Source organism: Diabrotica undecimpunctata, chromosome 2 (assembly GCF_040954645.1).
Source record: "Diabrotica undecimpunctata isolate CICGRU chromosome 2, icDiaUnde3, whole genome shotgun sequence".
NCBI lineage: Eukaryota > Metazoa > Arthropoda > Insecta > Coleoptera > Chrysomelidae > Diabrotica > Diabrotica undecimpunctata.
Window position 1 is genome coordinate 44239035 of NC_092804.1, and position 24833 is coordinate 44263867.

The window sequence follows — 24833 nt, forward strand, 5'->3', positions numbered from 1 at the left end:
AATTGCCATTTGGATCGCCAACCTTCGAAAGGAGCCGGCGCAATAGGAAGAAGGAGAAATTATAACTAATTATTATTGGCGATATTTACTGAAATAATGGAATGATCAGTTATTTTTGGACAATCGTGAACACAAGCACTTATATTATTTTGATTAGAAAGGACAAACCAAAGTTTTACTAGTGTCTTTATAGAAAGTGCCTTACTTTCCCATAGAAATTACTAGCCAACAAGTAGGTCTATATTAAAGTCACTAACTAATACACCACAACGATAGTTGTCAGTAAATAAAACATCACCTATTTCTTCCAAATCTTTAATGAATTGAGCATATTTTCTATCTCCTCAATTCAAAAAAGGTCTCGAATTAATTCTTAATAAGACCAGTTAATAAATCTGAACTGATTCAAACAATCAGTATTATCAAAACCAAATCTTCCTGTAGTACTGACAGACTATCCATAAAAATTTTCTTAAATCTCCCCCAAAAAATGTGTTAAAAGTCCTGGTCTCACTAATTAATGAATCCTTTGAAAAAGGTATATTTTCAGAGTGCCTAAAGACAGCCATTATTATTCCCCTTTATAAAGGTGTTGAAAAATCGAATGTCTGCAACTACAGACCTATTGCCTTACTACCGGTCCTATCCAAAATTATTGAGAGACTTATTAACGCCCGACTTATGTCCCTTCTCATTGAAAACAACATTTTATCACAAAGTCAGTTCGGCTTTTGATCTAATAAATGTACAGTTCCCGTCATATAAAACTGGTACACTTTTTTCCCAATGTAAACCTGTGTTTAGATTTGTTCGTGAATCAATTCGTTGTTGCCATCACAGATAACGGAATTGCACTAAATCTAAATAAAAAAGAACGTTCAAAAATATTTATAGTTTTTTCAAAAAACCGTATCTAATAAATTTAATAACCAGAGAGAGGGTTGCGTTAATGCCTAAAATGTTTAAAGGATCTTTAAACGTAGCGTATTGGCACAGGGAACATTGGAATGCATCTACTGTAATTTTATAATGTGTCTGTCGCACGTCGCACAGCCCTCCTTTTAGCTGATTTGATACAATATTTCGTTGAACTGGCAACGTTGCCCTACAACTATAACTTCTGATCTACTTAAAATAAAAACCTGACCAGACTCTAATTTACTTTTTTTTTAACGTGGATAAGACTGTCCAACTATCCTATAAACAAGCTCTTTAGCCCTTGCTTCTTAATAACAGCCAGACCAGTATCGTTGATTCTGTAAGATTTCTTGATATTTTTATAGACAGCAACCTTAAACGGTCCATTCATATCTATTTGTTAAATAAGAAACTAGCATCAGCCTGCTATGCAATAAGATCTATTTCGAAGGAAATCACTTTAGCATCTTGCAAAATAACATATTTTTCTTTGTTCGAGTCTTATCTTTGATATAGTTTTACTTTTTGGGGTTCTAGTACAGCCGCCCAATCTGATTTTATTTTTAAATTACAAAAAAGAGCAATACGATAACTTTTTGGCCTCAGTAGAATAACACATTGCAGAAGCTACTTCAAAAATCACGGGATTTTAACTCTTTTCTCTTTATATATTTTAGAAACTCTTTGTTTAATTCGTAAACATCTACATATTTTTCCAGAAAGACCTCATCATGACTACTCCACCAGAAATTCAACCTTTGATGTGTATTTACCGATCCCGTGTACTGAGTTAATAAAGAAATCTATATTATATTCGGCAAACAAATTATACAACCATCTCCCTTTGCAACTTAAATCTGCAACTTCTTGCCTTAAGTTCCGTAAAATAACAAAAGACTATCTATCTGGAAGAACTTATTATTCAGTGAAAGAGTTTCTTAACGAATAACTAAGAAATCACAGTACGTTTATAATAAAGTATTTCTGTATAATATATTTGGGTATCACATGAGCAACTTAAATTTATTGGTTTAAGTTTTATTGGTATTGTTATTATTCTGACTTTTTGTAAGCTTTGTCCTTAAAATTGTACAATTTTTAGTAACAATAGAACATATTTCTATCCTATTCTATATTATGATAATAAATAAATATCATTATGCGTATTATAATATTCTTATTCCATAGGATGTATGACTGACTATATTTGTATATTTATAGTTTGAAAAGTAAAATTTAATTAATAATTGCGCAGATAAAAAACAAGTAACAAACATTTTTAATAAAACCAATAACCAGAATCGATCAGAGACAATAATAATTGGATTATGAGTGAGGTACTATATATAGAAGCAATATTATGTCTAATATTATGAAGTAGTATGTACTGTTTTTCCATGCATAAAAGAACATGGAAAAAAGATTATAAAGTGTGTTGGTAGTCTAAATAAAAATATACACTACCAATAATCCGTTTATTTTTTTTATTTTATCACTTAGAACTACATGGTTTAGCAATAGCCGGTCTGTGGATGATTAGGTCACTGCACCCATACACCTTAAATTTTTATTTACAAAATACAGAAGTATAAAATATATGGGCCACATCGGATGTTTCATAAAATGCTTTAGAGCGATAGATTGCGTCTTGATTCATATCAGGAATTTCAACTTGACCAGAAATCCGTAGATTTTGATCTTAAATGTGTAATTATTTTTTTTTCAATACGAGATCTTATAGTACTCGTATTTTTCGTAGTTATTGGGTATCATTGTCTCACCGACTGGACTATATCGAGTGCTCTTGTCATTTATTTTGTTCAGGTATGATCTTAAAGATTTCTAAAGACGTAATTGTAAAGACATGTATGGTACAAATGAAAGGAATAAATTCATTATTTCGTAAGTCGACGACTTTAAGGAAAAATCCTGAAACCGGCCGATTTTTATTTTTAAACAGGCCATTCGTCAGGATACCTTTTTATTTATTTATGTCATCTATGTGAGCGTGATGACGTTATTACTAAAATTTATGGATACTGGGCTACAGAAAATCCACACTGGATGCAAGAGTGTCGGACTCAGAGAAAATTAATGTTTGGGACGATAAAAATTGGATTCTGGAGACACAATATGCTGTCTTGGTGCGCAACTACTTGAACAACGTCTTTTCAAATCGGTGGATAGGTCGAAGAGGAACAATAGAATGGCCGCCTAGGTCACCAGATTTGACTCCCCTTAATTTCTTTTTATGGGGATACTTTAAAGTGTACCAAAATAGACCACAAAATATCAATGAACTCAAAGAAGGGATACGTATTGAGGTTGCACAAATAACTCCGGAAGTTATAGATAAGCTCAGAGAAAAGTTCGCGGCACATATTTTTCATTGTACTTTAGCTGGAAGTGAACAATTTGAGTACTTAATTTAAGTTCCGTTTTATTTACTGAATAATACATAATAAATATTTATTGTAATAATACAAATTTAATAATATTTTAAACAAATACAACATTACTTAGACATATTGATACGGCTGAATAGGTATTTAAGAGACCTTTTAAATAATGTATTACAACACCGACATTTTCATTTAAAAATTTGAGAAATGACGTCATCACGACCACATAGATGACGTCAAAAATAAAAATGTATTTTTACGAATAGCCTGTTCAAAATTAAAAATCGACAAGTTACAGGATTTTTCCTTAAAGTAGCCGGTTTACGAAATAACGAATTTATTCCTTTCATTTGCATCATACCGTATAGTATTTTCACAAGTTCGTGTATGGACAATGTATCGTGCTTCCTTGACGTGACTACTTAAGTTCAAAAAATATTATAATAATAATAATATATTATCACTTCGAGTCAAGCAGGATCATGGCTTGGTTTACAATGATCCACCATTCCCGTTTGTTCTTCGCTTTTTCTCTCCAATTGCTTACATTGAAATAACGCAGGTCGTCATTAACTTCATGACTTCATGTGGTCCTATGCCTTTCTTTTCTCTTTTTACCACCTATTGTAGCGCTTAAAAAAATTTTTGGCATTCTAACTTAGGTCATTCTTTGGACAAGGCCTAACCATTAAAGTCTTTGTGCTCTTACTACTGCAATTACATATATTAGACTCTAACTCTTTGTTTGTTCTTCGAGCCCACTAAATGTTAATCATTTTTTTGAAAAATATCTTTCGAAGTATTTTTCTTCCCATATTTGTAATATTGATCGCTTAGCTTTTTTATAGTCCAGGTTTCTGAGGCATATGTAACTATTGTTCTTACAGTTTTATACTTTCTTAATTTAGCTGCTTTGGATATATTTTTGCTTTTGAATATTCTATTGAGTCCATACATGCAACGATTTCCTGACATTTTTTTGTGTATTTCCTCCCAGATACTTGGTTTCCTCAAAAATATAGACCCTAAATATTCAAATCTCTTTATCTGTTCAAATTTATACATTTTTCCTTTCATTGTTGTTATCATTAAATATTGTCCCTGTTCAAATTCCTTGTCCATTCATTCAATGTATTTAGTTTTTGTTTATAAACAGGGTAACGGAAACATGTGTTAAATATGGGCTAAAGCTTAATACTTCTTAATATATCTGGCCCTCTATATGAACGTATATGCATGATGTTTTTTTCAACATCATTCTCTACTAAAACATGGTCTATTTAATTTACCGTTTGACCATCTTGCGATCTCCAAGTACCCTCTGAAAGCAAGTACCTACTTTTTATTAAAATGTCTTTTTCCTTTGCAAAATCAATCAGCTTATGACCATGTCCATTCGTTGATAAATGCAAGCTGTATCTTCCTATTGTAGGTATAAATACGTTCCCTCTACATATTTTGTCATTTTAAAAATTGTGAAGAGTAAATGTCAAAATAGATACATGACTGTAACTTCGTGTCACACCCCGTATATTCAATCATTTCTCTGTTGTTCTTTCTCACGATATTATTTTTATGACCACTTCAAATTTTTACAGTTACGAAAAAATTCTGTTAATTCTAGATATTCTACTTTAAAATATTCTAAATAATTTCTTTTTAAGATGCCACAAAGAGTACAGCTTCTGTTTGAGTTTAACCTTTATTGATTGCAGTTCCCAAAAGCGCCTACATTTCTAGCACTTCTGTTTGAATTCAACCTTTGTTGATTGAAGTTCCCAAAACAGTTATTTAACCCAAAATCGTACTTTTTTTGCTAATATAAATATACTTAAATTTTCAATTCTATCATTTCTCCCTTTGCTCCTAAAGAAGATGTAACACCACTTCTGTTCACCAAAAGACCACTTTTTAATGGTAATGGTAATTTTTTTTAATTAGTAAATATGTTATAATTATATTTAAATGTCTCTTATTTATTTTTGTATACCTCGTTTATTTACCTGTCAGATATCTTAAAATTACTAATTGAAGGGTCTTAATTTCGACCGGTTCTCTGAAAATCTCCGCTGCCAACAATATTCTTAATGTTTACGGGTGATTTACCAAATATCTACTCACAATATTCTCTGGCTCAATAGCAATCTTTATAAGATTTTAGCAAGGTACTATGGTCAATTCTAATTCAATTAGCTAATCCAACAGCGATAGCGACTTGTGGGCTTTCTTTGAATTTGAGGCTGAATAACATTTATGCAGAAAACACATTGCGTACTTACAAATATTATTTGATAGTATTGATATTTTGTTTGTACAGTCTCTAACGTTTAATCATGATTAAAGATGAATAGAATTAACAAAACACCGCCGACTACGAAACTGCACACTAATTACTTACGTAATTGTGTACTTCCACACAATTCACACGCCTTGCACACCTTCATTATTTTAATTCTCCAGGGTTTCACAATAACCTGTGATATTTTTAAGATTTTGTTTCCTAATTCCAGGTCATAGGACGAAACCTGTCCGATTTCTCGCAGTAAGATTTGTTATATCTCCGCTGGTATTAGGGGAAATAAAATTCTGTATTTACACAGTCTGTAATTATTATAAATGACAAAAAAATTTAAAAAGTACACTTTTTCTACTAAAATGTGTCCAATTAAAATGCAAAAATGTTGTACTCTGCATTAATTAGTCGTGTTTCTGAAAAGTACGTCAAAGAATTTAGCAAAATCTGTTTCGCGTACACATACAATACATTTAAATGAAACGAAGAGGAGACGTTCTCGTTTCGCATACCGACTCATTACTATCTCTGTAAAGCGGCTGACATTTTCGTGTGTGCGATATATTGAAATGTTAATTTAAATGACCGCTTGTTATCTGAGTGTGTTACAAATATCCGTCGAAAAACTCTCATTTTCATCGTGTTTCTTAGAAACGCTAAAACGTGACAATCATCTTAATGGCAAAGTATTTTGATTGGTGTACATTTTCAAACTGATTGTAACCATTTTGGTGTATCAATTAATTAAAAGAGACTGCATCGACTTACACTGGTTTTGGCATAAACGGCATTATATGCATCGGCAATACTTGACTTTTTTTAACCAAGTTCTTGCTGTTGAAAAGATACTTCTTTATTAGGATGCGAATACGTGCGCAAGGACTGACGGTCCCAAATGGGCAGGTGTCTGAATTTGTGATATTTTTCATCGACAATTATTTATTCCTAATTAATTGCACATAAGCGACCTTACTAATAAAGAAAAAAATGTAGCTAAAGGCACCAATGTATTAAATTAGGCCTTTGTCGGAAACTACCACCCAAAATTAAAAGAGAAACCGCAGAATTATTACATCTTCGCGCATACCAAGCATTTAGAACTCCACTTTTACTTTTGTAATTTACTATTTCGGATACAGTTTAAAATAGATTAATTTGTTACATAATAATAATAAAAGTAAAATTCATTAAGCAAACAACTTCGATTTTGAGATTTATATGTCGTGGCCTGGTGTTTCGTATCCTACAACTAAGACAGAGCGGATTTTCTGTTCTAACACATCCCGTGTGGTTCCAATATAGTTACTGATGAATGCTATAGATATTATTCTTATAAATATCTTTGCAGCGTGACTCAATAAAGATATACGGTGGTCCTTATATTTTCTTCCTGTCGAAAGTATACACGTCTTCTAGATATTTCAGATTTTAACGGTCGGTACCTAGTTTGGAAAGGTAAAAGGCCGAAGATCACGAGGAAGATCTCCAACAAGATGGATTGACCAAATTACAGGAATATGGAAAATACCTATGCATAAGTTTGGACACCTCACAACGGTAGACGACCAAGAGGAAGACCACAGATCAGATGAGTGGACGACATCAAAAAAATGGCCGGAACAAATTGAAAGTATGTTGCTCAGGATAGAGATCGATAAAAGGAGTTGGGAGAGGCATATGTCCAAAAATGCACGAAAAAAGGCTAAGAAGAAAGTTAAAATAAATCACCAGAGACAGAGGTCTCTGGAAACAGACAATACATCGCATCATGATGACCACAACATTCTCTCCGCCGATCAGGACTGAAGAGAGAGACCTAGTTTGGAGTGAAAACCCAAAATCCAAATCCAAATCCAAGCAAGGGATAGAGCAGAATGGCGCAGAAAGCTTGGGAAGATTGAGGCTCTTAAAGAACTGTAGCACCATGATGATGATGATCTAGTTTGGAGATACATAGTGATTTATATTGTGTATCATCCAAGAACATTGCGTCTACGTACATTCACCTGTAGTAAAAAATATGGTTTAAAAGTCTGTCTTGCTATTTTTGAGTTTGTACTCGACCTATCTTTATCTTATAACTTCAAATAGATCGAAGCATGCCTTTTAGACTTCAATAGTTTTGTGATAAATAGTTTCTCCCTTTTTTACTATTAGCTCGTTTTTCCAAAGTTTCTCTCAACGTATCTTCTGCCATTCTAGCACATTCTGACAGTACAGCGCCAATAGTAGCAACAATATGGTCCATGTATCGTGTGAGAGCTCTACTTAAACTTCCTTTGACTTCTACCTTTCCCTGAAAGTTTTTTACGAACATTTTTTCGAAAAAATGTTTTCATTCCCTCTAAGGAGACAATTCACCCATCCCAGATACCTACGGTATCAAGAGGGTTGTGCTCTGGTAAGGCTCTTTCCGTGTTAAATCTCAGTAACTTAGTTAAGTAGAATGATTAAAACTTAAGAGAAGAAAATAAACGATTTAATTTGACTATTACTATTAGACCATATAAGGAAGTATATGTTTAGGGGTGCGAACAGATTTTGTGGTAACTAACGGAGAAAATTTTAACTACAAGTCAATACATAATGAATATTTTACAGTTCAGATATTTAAGTAAAATTAAAATTTATTTTTTTTATTGTATTGCCCTTGATACCATATTAGGTACATACATTACTATAAATATACATCAACAGGAGTTGCCGTTAGGAAGTTCTCTGACCTGCCATCATATGATTTTGTCTACAACTTGGATCTGGTTCCTGGCATGTCCACGATGTACAGGATACAGAGCAGAGGAGCTAGGACAGATCTTTGAAGCAGACCACTGTTCCTTTTCAAACCGTGTGATAGTAAATGCGGCTGCAGTGTTAAGTTTTCTCAGAAACAGTGTCTTAATAATAGTATAACTGAAAGAACTTGACATATGCTGGTTACCTTTGATCGTAAGTTTGTCTATTCGATCGTTATTGCGTTAAGTAGTTGTATGCTAATTCTAGTGCTGTATTGTGGATGAGTTATTCTAGTAACTTAAACGTCGCTAATACTAGGATTATTGGCTTATAGTTTTTAGGATTATAATCATTTGACTTGCTGGGTTTTAATACGACAGTTTTAAACGGGGGTTCTGAATTAAAATATGTAAGCACTTGGTTTAAGTACCGATCGGCATCATTAGAAATATGCTAAGAATGATAGCTGCAGTCATTTGGATTCGTCAGTTAAGATTGTTAAAAAAATGTTTTAAGCAATGTTGTATCGTTTAGTATTTAAAAAAAAATTAAAACCTACTATTGATTGTCTACAATTTTTTGCTGTAAATCTCATCAGTCCGCATTAGAATTATTTTATTGGACATATTGTAGAATATAAAAAAAATCAAGTAAATATAATTTGTTGACCTACTGTATAGTAAAACTTGTAAACGAAACAACAGTACACAAATATTTGGAGGAAAAGTGCCAGATCGACACGTCCATGCGAAACTCCTATTAGACCATAACGATCTGAAGAAACTCCTAGAAGAGCACAAATGAGACAAAAAATAGATAAACTATAGCTACCGTCTTTAATGTCGGTACCCATCTGGCAGTGAACATCTGTATTGTAAAAGTTTATCGATCGAAATAATTTGAATTTTCTAAGAGCAAATTTGGATCGAAAAATGTTGTAGTGTTGCCTCTTCACAGATATTGGAATCTAAGAATGTTGGCCATTAGCACTTTATGGTGTGAATTTCTTGTACAGGGTGTTGACAAAAGCTTGAAGAATAAGTAAATTTTTGTACGGAGTGATTTACTGAAGTACCTTCACTGTAATAACTACCAGATATAAATAAAAAACAGGATATCGCACTCCGGGAGTGACCGAAAGCATAGCGTCTAAGCAAGGAGCGATGGTTTTAATTGTCTTTAATTCATTGTATTTTATTCTACTATATTGTATTATATTTTATTTCTATTCGATTCGATTCGATTCGATAATTGATTCGATTCAATAATCAATTTGATCATCGATTCGATAATAGATTCAATAATCGATTTGATATTTAATTCGATATTCGATTCAATAATCGATCCTATGACAATCGATAATCGATTCGATTCGATAATCGATTTAATAATCGATTCGTTTTATTAGATATTAGATTCGATAATCGATCCGATATTTTATTCGATTAGATTCAATATCTGATTCACTTCGATTCGATTCGATTTGATTCGATAACCGATTTGATTATCGATTTGATTTAATAATCGATTCGATTCGATAATTGATTCGATTTAATAATCGATTGGATCCGATAATCGATTTAATTCGATTCCATAATCGATTCCATTCCACAATCGATTCGATTCAATAATCGATTTAATCATCGATTTGATTCGATAATAGATTCTTTTCGAATTGATATGATAATCCATTTAATAATCGATGTAATAATAGATTCGATTCTATTCGACAAATGATTCGGTTTGATAATTGATTCGATTCGATTTGATTCCAGAATCGCTTCGACTCGATTCGATACTCGATGCGATTCGATAATCTGAATCAAGTTTATAATTTATTAGATAATTTGAAATGTGGTCATTGAGAAGAATGATGCGCATACCTTGGGTGGATAGAGTTCGAAACGATGACGTCCTTAAGAGAGCCGGCGTGGAAAGAGAACTCTTTGAATTAATTAAAAAACGCAAGATTGGTTACCTTGGGCACATATTGAGAGGAGCAAAATATGAAATACCACAGTTAATCCTACAAGGGAAGATCGAAGGTAGGAGAGGAGCCTTCTTCTTCTTCTCGTGCCACTCCTAGCGGAGATTGGAAATCATCATGGCCACTGCGACTTTGTTAGCAGCGTGCCTAAAAAGTTCAATCGAACTACACCCGAACCATTCACGTAGATTACGAAGCCACGATATTTTTCTTCTTCCCACACTTCTTTTGCCCTTAATTTTGCCCTGCATGATATTTCTTAAAAGTTCGTACTTTTCACCTCTCACAATGTGCCCCAAGTATTCCATCTTTCTAGTTTTTATCTCATTTAGAATTTCGCATCTTTTGTCTAAAGTTTGGAGTACTTGCGTGTTAGTGACGCGGTCCATCCATGATATTCTGAGAATGCGCCTATAGGAGAGGAGCCGGCCGCAAACAATTATCCTGGTTAAGGAATATTAAAGAATGGACAGGAATACACAATACAGGCGAGCTGTGTCACGCCGCCAAGAACAGAATTCTAGTAATGAGATAGTCGCCTACGCACTTTGGTGTATGGCATGTTAAGAAGAAGAAGAAGAAGATAATTTTTTATAAAATACACACATTATGATTTTTAAAATAAATTATTTTTCTTTTCTTACCTTAGTTATATTTTTTTTGTGTTTAATTAACTAAAATACCTCTAATATCAACTCTAAATTACTGCATTTCTTAAAATGGAACTGTATATACTATTGTGCCAAAAGCTCGAGATGACAGTTTTAATTTATTACTTTACTTTACCCTTAACTATCCGTCGACCACTTACGTCAATAGGGTTTGTTCATCCCGAAAGAACCTAGTGTTAACTAGAATTCGAGATGGTCATATTTAGGGTCTAGCGTCTAAGATCTCACTCCTCCTAGTGGTGGTACCACGTCCATTCATTCGAGCTTAGATGCTGCCTTCGCTACACTTAACAAAATTTCACCAAATGGTAACTGAACTTTTTCTGAATGGATAATGATTTATGAGTTTTGCCAATCAATTGCTGATTTTATTTACAATCGCATATTTTAATTTTTCGTTTATTATTCTAGCCTAAGATCCCACTGCAGGATTACTACGTTCATAACGTAGATATTCAAACTCACATTTTTACATACATTTAAAATTAGGAGAATACATTAGGGACTTGATGAAATTCCTACAGAACTGTTGAAGCTATTAGATGCAGAGCAATAAAAATAATAACTGAAATATTTACTGAAATATACAAGACAGGAAAAATACCAGTAGAGTGGCTCAAATCGGAGTTCGTACCATTGCCCAAATGACATTTCAATCAGTTGCTATCATCAAGTCATCGTAGACACTTTGTCTCAGGACCAGCAGCTTCATGTGAAGTCGTATGTTGCCATGTTATCAAATCTACTGGTAACTTTAACATCCTAATATATAAGACTAAATAATGTAAACCAAATTGTAACCTATAACTTTTAACGGGTTTTTACCCAGATATTTAGTGGCTCAAAACATGTACACCTAGACACTGATGATGGAATATGGATTCCGAAAACGTTTTGTCTTCGTGACATAGCCCGATTGGGTTTTTTAATTTATATACCTTTTATAAAGGATTTTAACAAATTTTTTGTGATACATGGTATACAGCCAGCTACAGGAACTTAGTTTTCTTGTGGATTTTAGCAGTTGCTCTTCAGTTTTAGGATCCATTTTCTATCTGTAAACTTTAGTTTAAAAAATTGCTAATAACTACTGTCTACCTTATCTCTAAATCATAAAAATCCAAAAACAAATCTTGAAAATTCGCATACGTGATTAGTCGCGTGTTAGATGTGTATTAACAGGTCCAGTTTTAGGTCTAGGTATCGTCCAAACCCTCTCTCTCCATGTATCTACATTAAATTCTTAATGTATGATTTATGAGGCACTTCTGGAGTAGTACGTTAATTGGAGTGCAAATAAAAAAGTTGTGTAAGTAGTGACACAGAAAATGTTGGAATTTTTCTAAGAGCGCCACTTTATAAAAATATTTGCCACGTTAGAGGAAATTAAGAATAACTAATTTAATAATTACTAAAAATTATGAAAAAAAAATTATACAATAATGAACTTACATTCAAGCATATAAGTATCGGGAATAAACAAGATAATATGTTATTATACCTCTCACTGTGTATGAATCGAGGATTCTGGAATTTCTAAGAGGCTTTTAACACTGAATAATTTATTTTAAGAGCTGACACCTCTGTTAAATAGTAATGTTTGTTATATGTACAGTATGTAAGCAACAATATTATTTTCTCATGCTAAGAAGATATAAATGGTGTCCCAAAATTTACAAAAGATTTGAATTTGCCGCTTTTTAGGCAAAGAGGTGTTAACAACAACAAAACAAAAACAGTTTGACAGCTGATAGTTTAGAGGTAGTAAAGATGGAGCGTTACATAAGAGAACAACGATGTTTTATTGTCAAAGAATATTTTAAAATAATGAAAGTTTGGTGGTCACACTTCCAAAATATCGTACAAAATATGGTAAAAATATTGATTTAACTTCGGCAAATGTAAAGAAAGGTATTAAGACTAAATCAATTGGTGACGCTAAACATACTGGTCGTCCAAAAACAAGCCACTCAAATGTCAATATCAGAGCAGTGCGTGAGAGTGTTTGTTAAAGTCTATGGACATCAATTCGACATCGTAAACAAGAATAACAAATTTCCAGAAGCTCTCTACAGCGACTACTCAGTGAAGATCTGCATCTGCATGCTCACAACTTTCAATTGACAGAAGAACTGAAGCTTAATGACCATGCACAGCGAAGAAAGTTTGTTGAACCTCAACAAGTAGATGCTGATTTTTCGAGCGAAATCATCCTAAGCGATGAGACACATTTTCACCTTATTGGCTTTTTTAATCGTCAAAATTGCCGCATTTGGGGTTCTAAAAACCCACTCGTCATTGTAAAAAACGTACATTCACAAAGTGTCACTGTTTGGGCTGGAGCAATCATTGGACCATACTTCTTTGAAAATGAGGCTGATCAAGTATGGACTAAGACTGCTGCTCGATGTCACAACATGATAAAAGAGTTCTTAGTGCTAAATGGCATATAGCCCGTTGAAACAATTCAATTACTGCATGAGACATTGTCTGAACATTCAATTTCTCGTTTCGGTGATCAGATTTCTTTGGGCGGGGTCATTTGAAGTCAAAGGTCTATGCTAACAATCTTACAACCACCCATGCCTTGAAGGATGAAATTCAACGCTGCATTAACGAAATTTAGCCACACTTATGCAAAATAGTCATGGAAAATTCTAACAAAAGAGTGCTTATGTGCCAGCAAAGCTGTTGATGCCATTTACCTGATGTGCAATTCCATACATAACCCCATCCTATGTACTTTATGATTCAATAAAAAATTTACAACGGTGTTGCTCCAAATCTCCAAAATATAAATTAATTTCTATTAAAACTTATTAGAACCATTACATGCTCCATTACATAACTCTAAATATAATGCTCATAATAATCAAAATCCTTAAACTTCACGAAAATCCTTACACAACCTTTAAGATCTACCCAATTCCAAATAAAGATCATGTCGTGATATTATCATCATCATCATCATCATCAACAAGCCTTCATTTATACATCTACTGCTGGACATATGCCTCTTTTAAACTCCTCCATTCTTTGCGATTTTGTTGCCAAAACAAAATTGGCACAATTGGCACAATTTTGTTTTGGCAACAAAATTATGCCAATTTGTTGCCAAAAATTGGCAACAAAGAAGAATTGGCTTCTTTGTTGCCAAAAAAAAGGTGATACGCCTGATGTCGTCAGCCCAACGTGTAGGTGTTGGGCTGTGCATTTTAGTTGGGCTATGAGTTCCACAACATCAGCAATACTCATCCTTCTTCGCCATTGATTGACTCTTGATATTATCACCTACAAAACATTACGTAGACAACAAATGGTTACACAGCTGCATTGGACAAAGCGACAACATAGTCTGTTCCAACCACGTACAGTCCCAACGTACTATACCCAATGTAGATAATAGCACGAAAACTCTAATTACAGAGAACTTTATCCAAAAAACTAGCAAAGCCGTATTGCTAGGAATAGTTCATTTAATGAAAATGCAGCAAATAGAAATCATTTCAATTAGCATTCTAATGACAGAAGAACCAATAATTATTTAAGGAATCCTTTTGACCAAAAAGACATCTCAAGACATTTCACTTCCAATGATTGTTAAAATAAAACTTGATGTGACCACAAGACGAAAATTGAGAAATTAAAAATCCTAGAGACACATGGTCAAACACAACCTTTAGAAACTATGGATGTACTAGGTCAGCTATCGATAGGACTAAGCACCATTTCTATTATTGTTATATTCCTACTTATTTTGGCTTTCCAAATAATTTTTTTAATTAGAAAACAAAAAAAGTTTTCCAGATTTTTCTTTGAAGAGTAACTGCATCCTGCCCAGATCCAGATTTTAGACGTAACTAAGAACTGGAACTAATAGTTGAGGTAACTAAGACTTCAAGGATAAAGTTTGAACCAAAGGATGCTGAAGAAGAGCCTCGACTATGATGAAATAGCAAAAGTCAACTATCAAGAGTATAAAGGGAAAAGAAACCGATTATTAATTACTATTGAAATTTTTCATTAATTACTAATATGTATATATATATATATATATATATATATATATATATATATATATATATATATATATATATATGTATATTATGCTATTAGATTAGATTTTCTTAAAATTTTATTAGGTACTCTGGTATTCATTTAAGCATCTCACTTACCTTTCTTTAATATTGAACTAATGTATGGGTTTTGCCCTCTAGTTTCCAAAGAAGAACAATTCCATCTGTTTCCGTGAAATTGATATTGGCACTCCTTGACAGCTTGGTTCAGTCCTTCCAGAGCTACCAATGTGGCATCTGGCTGTTGATAACAAAGTTCTATCTGTGCTTTGGTTAGTCCAGGTACTGTTCTGCAAATAGTGGTGTCCATGTATAAACTGTAGTAGGAGAAAGTTTGTTGCTTGACTGAAATTTTTGCTTCTAACATCCTAAAACACAATAGTTTTTTAGTAGTTTAAAGAGAAATTATAATCAATTCATCTTTTATAATATTTATAATTATATAGAATTAACTGATTACTGAATAAACTCAGTTTTAATTCTGAAATTTTCGAGTTTTGGAGGGACATACAATAAAATAGCTTCTTCTTCTTCTTCATGTGCCTTGTCCGTTCCGAACGTTGGCAATCAACATGGCTATTCTGACTTTGTTCACGGCAGATCTGAATAGTTCAGCAGATGACAATCCGAACCATTGCCGCAAGTTTTGGAGCCACGAGTGTCTTCTCCTCCCTGGACCCCTTCTGCTGTCTATTTTCCCTTGAATGATCAGTTGTAGTACTCTATATTTATTATGTCTCATAACGTGACCCAAGTATTCCAACTTTCTTTTCTTTATACTTATTCCTACCTCTCTCTCTTTACCTATCCGGCGTAGTACCTCTTCGTTGGTCACGTGCTCAGTCCAGGATATACGTAATATACGTCGGTAAGCCCACATTTCGAAGGCCTCTACTTTTTTCATCATTGTTGCGGTCATTGTCCACGCCTCCATTCCATATAACAAAACCGGGAATACATAACATTTCAGAAGTCGAATTTTGAGAGGTAGGGTGAGGCTTTTAGAGGTGAAAATTTGCTTCATGCTAGTGAACGATGCTCTTGCCTTTTCTACTCTTATACGTATTTCCTTTGCTTGATCCCAATTTGAGTTAACTGTTGTTCCCAAGTAGATGTACGAATCCACGTGTTCAATTCTTTCATTGTCTAATATCAGTTGCTGTGGTGGTTGTTGGGTTTTGCTTACTAACATCCATTTGGTTTTTGTGATATTTAGTCTGAGTCCGTATTGTGCACTTGTTTTTTGTATCTTACTCATTAGGCAACTCAGTTCCTCCATGCTACTTGCTAGAATCACAGTGTCATCAGCATACCTTATGTTATTAATTATTTCTCCATTTATCTTTATGCCTTCTGTGCTTTCCTATTAATAAAATAGCTATTGAGCGATATATCAAGGATTTGCATTTTAAACCCATTAAAAACATTAAAATTAACTGCAATAAAAAAGATCATGTACTACTTGTTTGTAAGACATTCTTTTTTTTATCATAAAAAAGTAATTTGCAATATGTAGATAATCTTTATAGAAAAAGCTGGGAAGAAAGATAAAGGGAAAGAAGTAAAAATTGTAAAAATTTGTAGAAGTATATGCAATTTAACAGGCTGTTTAATAAGTTTTGCGCTTCGATAAGAGAGGGCGTTGCTGCTAGTCATTTTTTTTTGTTATGTTGGTACACTCTTCATACGAACGGATGAGTTTGATTTGCATCAATTTTCTAGTTATTGTTTCTGTATACACATAGAACTTGAATTTAATCAATCAACTTAGTAATAAGTTTTGCAAATTAATCCTTAAATTTATTTTATGGTTATTGTGTATTCAAAAAACATTTAGCCTAAATCTTTTCATATATTGTTACCTCGCACGTCACGATTGGCCTGATTAGTAAAAATACATGGCTAAAGCCCCTTTGCATGTCGCCATGTTTGATTTTTTTTTTGTAATCATATTCTATTCGGTGAATAACTGCATTTCTCTTGTAAAAATCTTATTTTAATTTTTTTATCTTGACTTGAGCTACAAGAATCAATAAGTTAAAAATGTGTGATTAATAGGGAACGCTGTAGCTTGATTAGAATACAAAAGTCGCCTCTATTTCAAAAGCAATCAATAAGGTACCCCTTATGTATTCCTCAAGAAGAGAATTTGTTTAGAATTAGAACTCTATCTTTAAAGAAAAAGTTCTGGCCATACAAAATTTATAAACATTTAAGAATGTTTATAAACAGTTAAACGTATGTTGAAAAGGGTTTGTTATTAAAAGAGCTACAATATAATCCTCTTTGCACAAAAAAAAGAATTTTTGAAAGATATTTCAAAAATAAAAAATGGCAAAAAATTACCATTTTTGGACCTTCAATCGTTTAATTTTGCATGAATTATTGGAAGAGTTGGACTACAATACCAGCCTAATCTAATACATTAAATCTTTTACACAAATAAAAGTAAATAAGCTTAAATGTTTTTTTATTCATAAAAATTTTGACTATATTTTTACGATTTTAATTTGAAATCAAAAAACCAAACAGATCTTTAACATTGTAGCTATTCTAGTGTACAACGATATAAAGAAAGAATAATTCTTGTATACGCGAATATGCCGTCCATGCCTTAGCTAGACAACAGAAAGGCTGAAAGTTGCTACTGAAAGGTCCCCTAGTTCTTTATATTGTTTTAGCTATTCCTGAAGATGAGAAAGTCAAACTGTACATATCATTTGCAATGACCTACCCCAATTTCAAAATATCAAACTTAAATCTTCTAGTAGATAAAATATATACTTCCTCAGCTTTGAAAGGATATCAGGGAAGATATGTTTAAAAATTTAGTGGAGGCATTATAAGTTATTAAACCTTACGGGGTATAATTATTAAACAAAATAATAATTGATTTGTAATAGAAATCGGGTATTACAAGGACCATTTTCATCTATACATTTTTTTTATAAAAAAGTTTTACAAAGTTTATTTTATTTACAAATAAATAATTGTTTCCCAACTATATGTAAAAAACTTTGAGAAACAATTTGTAACAATATTCCTAAGCTTTGACGAAAACTTTTCGAATTTTTTAAAATTTATCTTGAATGCAGATTTTAAAACGCGATAATGACAGAAAGGAACAACCTTTTAAATATTTTGTTGTTCTAACAATACGACAGATTAAAGCATTTTTGCCGTTAATTAAACATTAGTCAATGTATAATATGCAGATATTTAGTATAATGGAAATGATATTATTAACTATCAAAAATAAGCAGTAATTATAGTTTTCAATAAAAGAAGAAATATATTACATCTTAAAATTGTATATCCCACATTTTATTGTCCAAACTAGCATGCTTTGAGGTGGAAATACAAAAATTAATATAAACTACGAAAGTAGCTACAGAAATCTAACAAAGACGATAAATGGCACAAATCTTAAATGGTATTCGTTTAAAGATAAACAAAATGAGCCTCTAAAAGTGGTTGCAAAAAAACTTGCACCAAACTTGCCAAGTTAAGGACATAAAGCAAGATCTGGAAAATAAGGGATTTAAAATACAAAACGTAACCCAATTACTAAAAGGAAAGGACAAATCACCACTGCCACTTTTTGCACTTACGTTTGGTAAAGAGGAACATGCAAAAAAGTCTATGAAACTTACCATAGAAGCTTTCAGAAAACCAAATTTGATTCTAAAATGTAAATGATGTCAAGAGTACGGACATACACAAAATTTCACTTCAACCACACTACAAAACAAGGCAGTAGACACGAAGAATCCACGAGAGATTAACCAAACCCAAACATATGCCCAAATAGTCTCTAACCAGCCAAAACAAATAGCAGAGAATGGTCCCAGTTCAATATCAAACATGCTAAACATACTAATAGAGCGCATGAACAACCAGGAAGAATTCAATAAAGAAATCATAGAAAGATTAAATAGCATAGAAACTGGTAAAAGATAAAATGGCGGGAGAGTTAAGAATATTACATTGGAACGCAAATGGCCTCTTGCGACATCAGCAGGAGATACTGTTTACCTCAAACAACCAAAAAATCGATAAATTTTTAATATCAGAGACACATTTCGTAAAACAAACATACATTAAACTGAGAGGATATCAAATGTTATTTCAAGCTCTTCTTCCTAGAGCAGCAGTAATGGTAAAAATAATCTAATGCACTTCGAAAGAGAAAATATAGAGATTAAAGCCATTCAGGTAGCTAGTATAAATGTTAAAATAAAAAAGAATTGATGTAACAATAGCAGCTGCATATTTTCCACCCAAAACACAATCTAAAAAAAGAAAATTATGTTCATTTGCTCAACAAACTTGAAGAAAAATTTATCATTGACGCAGACTTTAACGCTAAAAACACTGTATGAGGTTCAAAGTTAACCATTACAAAGGGTAAAGAATTACATGCAGCAATAGAAAAAATAAATAGAAAATGACACTCAACTGGAAAACCCACATATTGGCCCACTGATAAAAATAAAACACCTGACTTAATTGACTTTTTCATTTCAAGGAAAGTTGCAACAAATTTTATAAAAATAGAAGAAGCTGAGAAAAAGAGAAAATAACCCTACCCTAACCAATAACATAATAATGGACTGGACTAGCCTTAGATAGGAGTTAAGTGACAGAATTGAGCTAAGTGTACCGATCAAAACTAATGAACAACTTGGTGAAAAAGCAGAAAAACTAACCGTAAATATACAACAAGCAGTATAGCAAAATTACAAACAAATTATAAGAAAAGCCAAAGGTCAAAATTATCCCAAAGAAATTCGAGAACTGGTGCAAAGAAAAAGAAAAGCCAGGAAACATTGCAAAAAAACAGAACTGCAGTAAATGAAAATGTATTAAATGAAAAGGCTGCTAGGGTAAGCACATATTCATGGATGTTAGGGACTATAATAGGGTGTTATATACGAGTATACAAACCGTGTTAGATTTTTGTAGATATTTACTAAAATAAGGTTTCGCTATTTACAAGTTATACAGCATCATCGGGCCCTCAAGAAAATAAAGGCTAAAATAAATGATATATGTAAGCCAATATGTATACAACCAAAAAAATCTATTACAAGTAGTACTAAGAATATTTATGACTTAGTCAACAGTCAGTTACATAAAAGCAATAAATAACCTAAAAAATGTATCAAATATAAAAGGTGGTCAGCAATATATATACAGTATATATACAGTAAGTGACACAAAAGTATAGTATGAAAGTCTAAAAATAGCATAAAGTTTCTACAATCGTAGTTAGCTATATAACATGAAATGTGTTTTAAAGAACCAGCTTCAGTTTAATGTTAACTGGTGTATATATTGCATAGTTGTTTATACATACGTAATACAAAAGTATAATGGTACTTATATATGATTACAAGGAATTATCTAGAGCTTGTCATCTGTTGGTTGACACATATATATTTTAAAGCACACCCATGCATAGTTATTGTAATTCATTTTTCCAAAAACCAGCTAACAACGTGAGATAACCTAACCCAACCCCAACAGTTAAAAAAGGGAAATATATTTAATCAAAAATTAATTAATAAACCAATACCTAAACGATCTGACCGATGACCAAACCATTGACTACTCTTTAAGAAAGTGTACAAAAAGAATAAATAGACCAACGCAACAGATTCCGCCGATTAGAAAAGAAAATGGAATCTAGGCACGTGACGGAAAACAAAAAGCAAATCTGTTCGCTTCATACTTAGAGAATGTATTCAAAATCACGAAATGGAAAATAATGATCAAGCAGAAAACGATGATGATAAAAGTATTAAATACGATCTATAAACAATACTAATCAAGGAATGATAAAGTCTACTACCCCTAAAGTAACCAAATTAATCAAAAACAATATAAATCTAAAAAGGCTCCGGAATTTTACCTAATGACAAAAGAAATACTACAACAACTACCTAGGAAGGCCATCGTTAAACTCACAAACCCTCTAAGCGCAGTGTTAATGTTACAATATGTACCAGTAACGAGGAAAACATTTGAAACATCTGAACTAATCATGATTCCCAAATCAGGTAAACCAGTAAATAAAATAGAATCTTACAACCCAATATAGTTACTACCAATTATTTCCAAATTATTCGAGAAGATATTGCTAGTAAGAACATAACCTATACTCGACCACTAAGAAACTATTAATAAATATTATAGAGAGATCTCTAGAAGAGAATAAAATATGCTGAGCGATTTTCCTAGACATAGGAAAAGCATTTGATAAAGTGTGGCACAAAGGCTTGTTACTAAAGCTAAAAAGATATCTTTCCATCCAATATGTCAATTTAATACAGTCATATTTGGAAGACAAAACTTTAAGAGTTAAACAGAAAGGCGAATATTCAGAACTAAGATCTATGAAAGTAGGAATCCCATAGGGCGGTATTCTAGGACCCATACTATATTTATTATATGCCTGTGACATTCCTGTTACAAATAATAATAAACAGTCGACGTTTGCAGACGACACTGCAATACTAGCAGTCGGTGAAACATTCGAGGAAACAACTAGACAAAATGTAGTGAACAAAATAAACACTTACAAAATCCCATATCGATTTCACCTACAAAAAAAAAAAACCCAGTTAGACTAAACAATAAAATCGTCCCGTACAAGAAAACAGTTAAGTACCTAGGGCTACATTTGGATAGCAAAGTAAAGTGGCAGGAATAAATTAGAAAGAAAACTGAAATACAATAAATTATATTGGTTATTAGGTAAAAGCTCACAACTTACAATCAAGAACAAGGTATGAATTTACAAAAAAATGCTCAAACCAGTGTGGTCCTGTAGTTTACAGTTATAAGGCTGTACTAGTGAGATTAACTATGCTTGCCTTCAAACAGTCCAAAACCGAATACTAAGAAACATAGGCAACGCTCCGTGGTATATCCGCAACAAAGACCTACATCGGGAAATTTGTATAGCAACAATTAAAGAAGAACTAAATAAGATTTCAAAGGGCCACGAAAACCGACTCCACAACCATACAATCAGGGAAGTGTTACTGTTAGATAATGAAGACCTAGTCCGTAGGCTCAAATGTTCCAAGCCTTTTGAACTTGTGTGAAAGGGGTAAATATACAAATGTCAGTTTAAATTTGTTCAGTGAACCTAGCCACAACAGTGGAGTGTGCAACAATAATCATTAGATTTTAAGGTGAACCATTGGGAATACCTAAAAAAATAAAGTAGCAGATTAGGTTAAATTTAAAATGCTGGTTAGTCTTAGGATTAAGTGCATTGTTAATTTAATAAATAAAAAAAATATTTCATTGTATTTATGACTTCTATTATTCATTTCCCAAAATATTTAACCAGGAGAGATTTAAATAGCTGATTTTAATTATCAAATTTATCAGTTCTTAATTTATTTTTTATTGCCCTGTTTTATTCTGATCATGTTTTATTATTACCTCCCTGTAAATTCATTTCTCTGATGTAACTATCGAAAAAAAGACCACAAGCGAACGAGGAAGAGGGCAGGAGGACAGACGAAAAACGAAGAGTATTCAAATAAATCTTGCACATGCAATGAATTTCATTCGAATCAAGTATATTCCCACGAACGTCCACACATTTTACTTGTTGGCATTCTTCTGTCAGGAATGTCATCTGATGGTACGGTCGTACGATCTGGTCAAAGTGGTAGTGAGCCCCAGATACCATGCCACGGGTCTACACTGTGTCCCATGAAAAACAGTCGACTCACCAGTCGTTGGTTTTACGATAAAATCTATTGCTGAATAAAATGCGCTGTATACATATCTGAGCAATTAAAATGGATACAATGTATCTGGATAACAATAAAAATTTATATGGTTTTCCGTCCAGAAAAGTAAATTGTCAAATATATTCAGTTTTATGCATACGATTAAATACGGATGTATTGGGACGATATAGCTATGTCAAATTGTTTAAGAAAGTATAATACTGTTAATATATTTATTATAATTAATCAAAAGTAAGAAGTGATCAGTTAAACGCAAATTTATAGTATAAAATAATAATTTATGCAAGAAATGTAAGACGTGATACTTTTTGTCATCGAATGAATAAGTTACCTGCACAAGCCCTCAGAGTAAGCTAATTCTATGAGAGAACTAAATACATTTTATACAATATTTTTTCTTTTCTTTCAACAGCACTATGGAAATAATAAAAAAATATTGTATTTTTATTGCTCAACAAGCCATGTAGAGATATAATATTTTCCATTTATCTCCGATTGTTTTTTCTTCAGTCATGACCTTCAATTTTTCTGAGATCTTCTTATACGCCATCAAACCATTTTTGTCTTATTTGTTCTTTTTCTTCTTTTCGTGGTTGATCTTTATTTTAGGACCATTTTTGGCATCCTTTGGTAGCATGATATTTTTTTTTATGGTCTGTACTACGTTGAAAAGAAGAAAAAGGTTATGTACATTGTTTACTTGGTGTCCTAAAATTTTAATATTTTTCGTAAATTGTTTGCTGTACTATTATATAATAATTATTGTAAATTGCCTGAAAATTAAAAAAGTTTTAGTGTTCATTTTCAAATTTACTGGTAAATTGGAAAGTATCGAAAAATAACCTCAAGATACAAGCCAAATGTTGTAAGTGTTCTGTAAACTGCATTTTTAAAGAGCCTAAGAACTCCGGTGAAGTGTTTGGTTACCTATGTGATTTTTTCAAGAGAGTGATGTGCAGGAGCTGTGCTGAACTTAGGTCAACGGAGATAAGATGTTTATTATTAGCTACCAGAATCATGCCTTACTTGTGTAAGGATTGTGTACCTGGAATTCTTCTTCTTCTTTGAGTGCTTCTCCTATCGTAGATTGGATATCATTAGGGCGATTCTAATTTTATTTACTGCTGTTTTGAATAATTCGTTAGTGCTACAGCCAAACCACTCTCTTAAATTTCTCATCCAGAACATTCTTCTACGGTCTGGATTTCTGCGTCCTTGGATTTTTTCCTGCATTATGTATCTGGAATTATGAACGCCCTAAACCTAAACAATCGTGTCAATGCGCTTGAAAACACTTCAAGTAAAGTGAAAACTGCTAGCACCCAGAATATTATTGAATTAGAGGAGGAAATTGGTAAGATAAATGTGGAGATGAAAAGTTTAAAAACAAGTTTTGAAACAATCTATGATGATCTAAAAAAAGATCTTAGGATTATTAAAGAATCTACCACTGGCAACAAATCAGTAAGTAATGCTGGAAATGATAACAATCAAAATTATGCAGATGTCAAAGGTACCGATGCAGTTTTTGGGGAGATACAGGACAGGACCCGGAGAGCCAAAAATATTATTATATATAATGTACCTGAAAACCATTCCAGTGAAACTAACATCTGTGCTGAACACGATAGAAATGAGGTCCAAGAAATTCTCAATAAAATAGGTGTAACATACAGCACCTTTAAAGCTTGTCGCCTTGGTCGACTAACAGATAAACCAGGACCTCTTAAAGTCGCATTTAATAATTCAGCAATAGTTATCTTATGTTTAAAATAACGTAGATCTTTAATGGGTTCTAATTTGCGCATTGGAGCTGATCTTACCTCTTTACATCATGAGAAAGTGAAGGCCGTTTATCAGGAGTTAGAATTCAGGAATGATTTGAAGATCAAGTACTTTAATGGGGTACTCAAAATCATTGTCAGTAAATCCAATAATTCAAAAAACTATCATTGAGCTTATATTTTCAGAATGTTGG

At 32.6% G+C, this 24833-nt stretch overlaps 1 protein-coding gene across 1 annotated transcript in view; it reads right to left on the reverse strand.

Annotated features, from left to right (window-relative positions):
* Positions 1-24833, reverse strand: part of Wnt10 (Wnt oncogene analog 10) — a 155185-nt gene that overhangs the window by 103810 nt on the left and 26542 nt on the right. The window contains exon 2 of the mRNA XM_072522791.1: positions 15180-15448. Within this exon, the coding sequence (XP_072378892.1) occupies positions 15180-15448 (269 nt within the window). The remainder of the gene's footprint in view (positions 1-15179; positions 15449-24833) is intronic.